Raw genomic sequence first — 8,359 nt, forward strand, 5'->3', positions numbered from 1 at the left:
ACAGCAGTGACAGTAGACACGTATAAATGTATAAGGAAATGTTGGCAGCGGCTTACCTTGTAAACAAGACCCAAGCTGTTTGCTCCATATGTGTTTTTAACTTCAGAGATCTAAAGTCTTTAGGTGGGTAATTATTGTACTTATGCCCCATTTTAGTTTTAAATCACAAATTTAATTCCTCCCCAGACCATTCCACATTATTGTGTAGTTGGATATAAACATTTCTTTGATTGACTGTACTTAAATGTTCTCCTAAGAAGCTGTGTGCATGCTAAGAGAGATATACAGAGTGTGTCTTAATAATCTGCACATCCCAGATGTGACAAATCCTGTGAGACACTTAAGCACTTAACATCAGGAAGGGATAATTGCTTGAAAGGACAGTTCTCTATCAGACACTTACAATATTGTGATTTTTTTATTTTTTTATTTTTTTATTTTTTTTTTTTGCGTAAGGCTACAGAACATAAAAAGGAAGTCTCATGTAAGCTTACTGATTTTGTTTTTGTTTTTTTAAGAGCAAAACCATCTTGGGGGACCACTTGACTAATGTGGAGATCAACCGGGACAATGTGTCTGAGATTCTGCAGATCTACATGGAGGGTCACTCTGAACAGAAAGAGGTGGCCATGCTGGCCTTTAGCCTCAGGACTAAGCCTTTCCAAGCCCACAGTCCATCACAGAAGGCCTCTGTTTTAGCATTCCTGGTAAATGAGCTTTGCTGCAGTAAGGCTGTGATCAGGTGAGTGCCCTGCCTCCAACTGAAATTCATGATGACAGTGTTTTCATTTCACCCCATCTAAAAAAAAAAAAAATAATAATCATAAATAGTAAACTTAATAACCACTGAAGTAAATGCTTCCTTTAAGGGTTTGCATCTTATAGAATAGAATAGAATAGAATAGAATAGAATTCAACTTTATTGTCATTGCACATGTCACAGGTACAAGGCAACAAAATGCAGTTTGCATCCATCCAGAAAGTGCTTTAGCCATTATATAGATATATTACAAATATATATTAGCAATAATATAGATATGTAAGTATATTACAGAAATGGGTCAATTATGGTATGTTATAATGTACAAGCTATGAACAGGATATAAATATGAAAAACTATACAGAATATAAAATTAAAAAAAAACTATACAAAATTCTGAGATATACAGTTATACAGAAATGTGAACTATGCAGGTTATAAACAGTTGTAGATTTAAAAATTATCGTATGTACAGAATGATTATTTACACAGAACTATACAGTAGTGCAGTTAAGATAAGTGAGTTATGTGGATAATTTCTACAGAGGCTATATAAAGTGCTAGTGGTTGTGAGTGGTGGTTCAGTCCATGTTATTATTGTGTGTTTGAGGGTACAGTTGTCCATTGTGTGTGTAGGTGGTTGTGGGTGTTTGTATGTCCAGTCCATGTGTTAACGTGGGTCAGATGTCAGGAGGCAGAGTTCCGGAGTCTGACAGCTGTGGGGAAGAAGCTGTTCCGGTACCTGGTGGTCTTAGTCCGGAGGCTCCTGTAGTGCCTCCCAGAGGGCAGAACGGTGAAGAGTCCATGTGATGGGTGACTGGGGTCTTTGATGATTTTCCCAGCCCTTTTCAGACACCGCTTCCTGTAGATGTCCTTTATGGCAGGAAGTGGTGCTCTGGCGATGCATTGGGCAGTTTTCACAACCCTCTGCAACGCCTTCCGGTCCGACGCAGAGCAGTTACCAGACTGTTATACAGTTGGTCAGGATGCTTTCGATGGTGCAGCGATAGAAGTTCACCAGGATGTCTGAGGACGGGTAGTTCTTCCTCAGAGTCCTCAAGAAGAAGAGGCGCTGGTGAGCCTTCTTGACCAGCTTGGAGCAGTTGGTCGTCCAGATGAGATCCTCGGAGATGTGAACTCCCAGGAACGTGAAGCTGCTCACACGCTCCACAGCCGTCCCCTTAATGTAGATGGGTGGATGTGGGTCAGCATTCCTCTTGTAGTCCACGATGAGCTCCTTGGTCTTCTCAGTGTTAAGCAGCAGGTTGTTTGTGTCGCACCAATCAGCCAGACGAGTGTGTGTTAATTTTCTTTCTGTGCCTGAGAGTGGAACATTCAGGCTTGTTTTATTCATGGAGTCTTCAGTTTTAATGGAATAGCTGAAGTATTAAAAGGAATATGACAGATCGTGGCCTGATTGACAGTTTCACAAGGTTGCATCAAACTACGTGGCATCAATTTTTTATTAGCTCTACACTTTGAAGCACATCTGGTGCACACTGCAATCCATTGAAAATGCCTCATCCTCTTGCACAAAAAGGTCACCGAAATGTCGGTTTCGACATTTTTTTTTTTTTTATGTTTTTCAGCGAGATCGACAAAAACATAGATTATATGACCAACCTGAGGAAGGATAAGTGGGTTGTTGAGGGAAAGCTTCGGAAGTAAGTATACGTGATTTCAGCTGTTGTTCAAAGATTCTTGTGCATGCACTTGGACATTTTTTTCCTATGTTGTTGTTGTTGTTTTTTTTTTTTGAAAGACTGAGGAGTATCCACACCAAGAAGACGGGGAAGAAAGACAACAGTTGGGCAGGAGAGAACAACCATGCCTTTGTGCTCGCCAGTGTTCAAAACAAATCCAAGAGGAAAGAAGGGGATAGTGAAGAAGAGGAAGATGAGGACGATGACAGTGAAGACCAAAGAGATGACGAGGAGGAGGAGGAAGAAGAAGCAGGTGGAAAAAGAGGAAAGAAAACAGACATATGTGAAGAGGAGGTCAGTGGAAACATAATGCTGTTAACTTGAGCCTCTGACTAAATATGTGCTGATTATGGCAATAGTCCGCTTTTTTTCATGTAGGATGACAGTGTACGATCTGCCAGCATCGAGGAACTTGAGAAACAGATTGAGAAAACATACAAGGTAAATGAAACCCCAATCTCAAGAATGACTCATGAACGTAAAGCGCCCAGGAGTGGTAGAAAAATAATAATAAAAAGATGTGCGCACATCAAGGTAGCATTTAACTACACTGAATGGTTGAAATGCTACTAGATGAACCCAGGAAATAATTGGTTACAATTTACAGATTATTTTGAGTACTTAACAGTCACATGATGCATTTTATTCTCATATTTTGACTGATTTGTTTTCCAGAAATAAGATGCAATATGAGGATCCGTTATAACAAACCAGCATGACGTGCACAGCATCGACCACTGAACTTCAAACATGTTCAGTTATTCAAACTTAACACAGCAATGACTCATAAGCAACATAAGCAAAACTCTGTTAGTAAGATAAGTACTGAGCGACAAAACTATTTTCATAAATTAGCCTTTAGTTTCCTATTAGAACATGGGTCTCCTTCTACACTTGTTTTGTGGTTACAAATGAGAAGAGTCCTGTTGAAATTCACACATGCAATTGGAATTTTGTGTGCTTAGTGTAGTAAAATGTGGCCTTCATAATGTTTTTTTCTCTCTGTTACCACTCCAGGCTCTGTGTGAGTGGGTTAATAACTTCCTGAACTTTGTGTCTCTCTAGCAACAGAGTCAAATTAGACAGAAACTGTTTGACTCCTCCCACTTACTGCGCTCTGTGATGATTGGCCAGGACAGATACAAGCGGCGCTACTGGGTTCTTCCACAGTGCAGTGGCATTTTTGTTGAAGGCACTGAGAGCAGTGAAGGTGCAAAACAAAACCGATGTCTCCTTTAGTCGTTGTTTAGTGTGTTTAGGATCAAAATCCTTACTGATTTCTTCTTTGTTTTTGACATTATTTTCATTTTATGTTACTTAGGCTGTGAAGTGGAGGAGGAGGAGAGAAGAAGACAGTGGGCTACTGAGGTGATCAGAGTAAAAGGGGAGCAGTTGGAACAGACAAAGCCGGTAGTCTCCAGCTCCACACAGAGCACAGACAATGATACAACCATGCCAAAGAGCCAGCAGGACAAAGACAACCTCTTCCTCCAAAAACCTGGCTCTTTATCTAAGCTCAGCAAACTTCTAGAAGTAGGCAAAATGGGTCAAGATTCAGACATCAATACACAGAACGGTCATTCTTTTAAAGTTCCCGCCACTGCTTCTTATCCTTCGTATCCTGCCTCACAGGTAGTCCCTACTCAGCAGGGTCTGATGGATAAATTGGACACTGCGGTGCCATTTCTGCTCAGTGCTACTCAGCTGAAAAGCATTCACTGGGTGACCCAGAGTCCTCAGTCCAGCCTTCATTATGACCAGCTGTCCAAGACACTGACTGAAAAAAGCAGCCAGTGGTTTAGCCTATTTCCTCGCTCTCCCTGCGACGAGTCCTCAGTGACCTCTGGTTCCAGTCCACCAGTTTCCTCCTCTTCTCCACAACCCATCAGAACCAAATCCCCCTCTTTCCTCTCCACTAATCCCTCAGCTACAGATAGCTACAACACTACTCCTGGGATCAGTAACACAGAATTGCCTATCTTTCAGGTTGGTGGATAACAATAATGCATCTCCTTCTCAGATGGAAGGATCAGTTCATGTGTTTTTAGAGCGCTGATAAAAGTGTTGCAAGAATTAGTCCATATTACATCACAATTTTTCCTTTGTTGGACCATGCGTGTGGCATTGGAATAAAACTGTAATCTTATCATAATTCTGAGTGTATGCATTTTTATTCTCAGCAAATAAAGCCTGGCATTTATGAAGGCAGACTGACACAGCATGACATGTCTAGCTCAGTGGCAAGTCCCAGCCTGCCCTTCTCTGGCATACCTCTACCCCCTATGGTGGATCTAGCTTCACAGCATGCAGAGGGTCATGGAAACGAGGCCTCTTTTCTGGAAAATAACTCTATCAACAAGTGCGAGACCTCAGAGTCCCCAAGTGACAAGTCCACTTGTGCCTCATATGCTGCCATAGAGGGGGCCAAAACCCAAGACTACCCTTATCCTCGGCCCATCCCAGAGGGTAAGAACGGCACGCTGCCAGTATGCACAAATCAGATATGCTGGACTGAACATATCTATTGCCCAGACAGCAACAGAATATGCTGTGGCGATTGTCAGTCGAACAAACAAATGTTGCTAAAATTGAAAAGCACAGTCACTTCTCCAATTTGTGTGTGTTTCCAGAAATGCTGCATGGCTGGTGGAGTGTGTCTGACATGGAGAACCTGCACAGTCTGGTCAAGACCCTCCATTGCCGAGGCATCAGAGAGAAGGCCTTGCAGAAACAGATCCAAAAACATATGGAGCATATGACCAAGCTCTGTGAGAACAGCAAAGATGGTGGGTTCACATTTCCTTTGAGATTCAGCAGACATTCAGCATTTAATGATTTTTAAAAGTATTGTTATTTGAGTTTATAATGTGATGTGACACATTTGGCTATGGAATTTCTTTTTTAAAAGCGTTCCTTAGAAAGCAGTTTGCTTTAATGTTTTAATACATATTTGGTGGCAGCTATTGGTGTGACAGGGATGGAAAAGCAGGAGGTAAGCAAGGAGGCAGTGGAGAGCTGGTGTGTTGAGGAGAAGGCCATGGAGGTGGACATTCGCCTGCTGCGACAGGTTGAAGCTCTGGAGAGGAAAGTCATCTCCGCCAGCCTGCAGGTCAAGGTAGTGACGAGCCTTTCAGCTGTTTAGAAAACCTCAGTGTTTATTCTAATTATTTTCTCAGAAAGGCCATTGAAATTTTCTTTAATATATATAAACCTGTGTGATTAAAATAAGGTGTTGTGATGGCCATATTTCCCTGATATCTCTGTCAGGGTTGGATGCACCCTGAGCCCCAGTCTGACAGTAAGGATCTGGTCTATCATGAGCACAAGCCCTTCTCTTCCCTGGCTCAGGAAAACAAAAGAGAGAGAGACGCCAGTCAAGAAGATGTTCCTGGCTCTATGGTGCGGCGGCCCAACAATCCCCTTGACATAGCGGTCACCAGGCTGGCAGAACTTGAGAGGAACATTGAGCGAAGGTACTTTATGAGATCTTAAAATACCACCTGTCAGACACAGGCCACCTTGCCTGTCTTTGTATTAGAAGTAGAAAATAACAATGAACAATGCAAGATTCAGGACACCAGAAAGAAGAACTTGCAACTTTTTTTTGTACAATTGACTTGTGGTCTTATTTTCCGTGACCTTTTAAGCAGTGAGGAGGAGGTGGCTCCTGGGATGAGACTGTGGCGCAAATCCCTCGGTCAAGTCCGCAGCTCAGCTCAGCTGTCACTCTGCATTCAGCAGCTGCAGAAATCCATTGCCTGGGAACGAGCCATCATGAAAGTGGTTAGTGTCACCTGATTTCACTGCACGTTTCTCTCTCTCTCTTCATCACAGATTTGTTTACCTTATTTGATCACATATAAGAGTCACCATGCAGTCTTATAAGCTGTATAGCTTCTCATTCAGTTTCAAGAAAACTAATTTAAAAATATACAATCCTTCTTAAAAACAGTGAAAGATACTAACGCAGGATGGCACAGATAGCTGGTTAAAGCTCTGGAGAAGGTTTAAATGCAGGAAAGATTTGGTAGCAGTTATATACCTCATTCACAATAAATCACTAATTTTTATAATCTTTTTCAGTATCTCACTAATCTGTTTTAGCTTTAATTAAACCAGTTGGGGTAATCTATTACAATTTTTAAAGAGGGATGCTCATTTGCCTGCACCGTTTGTTGCTGTTGTTTCCAGCACTGCCAGTTCTGTCAAAAAGGAGATAATGAAGAGCTGCTGTTACTCTGTGATGGCTGTGATAGAGGCTGCCACACTTACTGCCATAAACCCAAGATCAATACAGTGCCTGATGGGGACTGGTTTTGTCCAGCTTGTGAGTCAAAGGTACATCAGCGTCCCCTGAGGGATTGATCATAGAGCCAATATTCTTTTTTGTGTGTGTGTTGTTGTTTTGGGTTTTTTGCTATTCATTTTTCAGCTCTCTGTTCATATCTATCTACCTGTGTGATGTTTAATGTGGCTCCACAGTCCTCTGTGTGTTCTTTCATACAGGAGAGCGGTCAATACCCTCATAGTAGGAAGCAGCAGAGCCGAACAGCTGGAGGGGGGAAGGAAAGCGTCGAGGGAAAACGAAGCATTAAGCCATCTGTGGATGGAGAGCTCATCAGTGAGGAGGATGCCAGAAGCAACAATGTGCCAAAGAAAGGTACCAAGGAGGTCAAAAAGAGGAAAGCAGACAACAGCCCACCCAGCTCCCAGGCCAAGTTTGACAGCCCCATCTACTGTGCAAAAAAAGCCAAAACGCACAAAGATGAGCTGGGAATATGCCGGTACGCACATACATATACTTACTGTGCAATTAGATCCTAGAAGCTTGTTAATATAGCTTATGTCATTGTTTAAAATTATTAGGCTCCTGTGACACATTTTTATAATAGAATTCACATTTTAAATCACTAAAGGGTAAACAAATCAGACCGTTGTAGTGAAAAGTCATATATTTGCAGTGCAAAAAAGCTCAGCTGTGTCTGCTCTTTGTTCCCTGCAGAGTGCTGCTGGCTGAGCTGGAGGCTCATCAGGATGCCTGGCCTTTTCTCACCCCAGTCAACCACAGAGCTGTTCCTGGATACAGAAAAGTCATCAAGAAACCGATGGACTTCTCCACCATCAAGGAGAAGCTAACCAGTAACCAGTATGTGTTGTTGTAGTTTTTAAGATTTTTAGGATGTTTTCATAACATATCTTATTCTTAATTTTACATTTTATGACTCGGACAGTGCTCATGAGTTGAAATGAAACCCATTTCTAATCGTTACAGGTATTTAAACTTGGAGACATTCATCATTGATGTGAACCTGGTTTTCGATAACTGTGAGAGATTTAACGAAGATGACTCTGAAATCGGACGAGCCGGCCACAGGATGAGGAGATTCTTCGACAAGCGATGGACTGAACTCTTGCAGTGAACACATTCCAAAGTGGACATGTCCAACTTTCTCATGGGTGTTGGAGGCCTTCTCTTCACCTCTGACCCCAAGTGACTACACGGTTATAATAAATCAATGTGCAGTTTGAAGGACAGGACTGTGGTCTGTCTGCAAGTGTAGGCAAAACATTTAATGGATTTGTATCTTCAAGTGCAATACTGTTTTGTTTATTGAAACACACTGACTGTTCGGCTCAATGTTTGTGCGAAATACAATATTGAGCAGGGACTTCACTTTTTTATCATCGGTACTAAGTTATATCTCTGTGTGTGCTGTATGTGTATTTATTTTCTCAACTACTTTACATTGCATTCTTTTCAAAGCAGAGGCACGGGACTTACAATGTAACAACTGTTGAATAAATGAGAAAAGCATTACTAACCACACCAACAGTTCCTCTGTCTAAATGCATTCGCGAGTTCACTGAGTAATGCAAAGAGGGATCACTGACACAT

The 8,359-nt window shown here is 41.8% G+C and overlaps 1 protein-coding gene across 12 annotated transcripts in view; it reads left to right on the forward strand.

Annotated features, from left to right (window-relative positions):
* baz2bb (bromodomain adjacent to zinc finger domain, 2Bb) overlaps positions 1-8,290 on the forward strand; it is a 58,148-nt gene extending 49,858 nt beyond the window's left edge. For 11 of the 12 annotated variants that reach the window (XM_085136280.1, XM_085136281.1, XM_085136279.1 and 8 more), the window contains 15 exons: positions 519-742; positions 2,350-2,424; positions 2,523-2,757; positions 2,842-2,904; positions 3,529-3,673; positions 3,785-4,449; positions 4,644-4,929; positions 5,094-5,249; positions 5,424-5,578; positions 5,731-5,936; positions 6,111-6,246; positions 6,655-6,801; positions 6,970-7,247; positions 7,466-7,609; positions 7,736-8,290. In XM_085136280.1, coding sequence (XP_084992406.1) covers positions 519-742; positions 2,350-2,424; positions 2,523-2,757; positions 2,842-2,904; positions 3,529-3,673; positions 3,785-4,449; positions 4,644-4,929; positions 5,094-5,249; positions 5,424-5,578; positions 5,731-5,936; positions 6,111-6,246; positions 6,655-6,801; positions 6,970-7,247; positions 7,466-7,609; positions 7,736-7,883 — 3,063 coding nt within the window. In that variant the 3' untranslated portion in view covers positions 7,884-8,290. The remainder of the gene's footprint in view (positions 1-518; positions 743-2,349; positions 2,425-2,522; positions 2,758-2,841; positions 2,905-3,528; positions 3,674-3,784; positions 4,450-4,643; positions 4,930-5,093; positions 5,250-5,423; positions 5,579-5,730; positions 5,937-6,110; positions 6,247-6,654; positions 6,802-6,969; positions 7,248-7,465; positions 7,610-7,735) is intronic. The other variant, XM_085136283.1, reaches the window with a different exon arrangement.
* The last annotated feature ends 69 nt before the right edge of the window (positions 8,291-8,359 follow it).

This window comes from Neolamprologus multifasciatus, chromosome 16 (assembly GCF_963576455.1).
Source record: "Neolamprologus multifasciatus chromosome 16, fNeoMul1.2, whole genome shotgun sequence".
NCBI lineage: Eukaryota > Metazoa > Chordata > Actinopteri > Cichliformes > Cichlidae > Neolamprologus > Neolamprologus multifasciatus.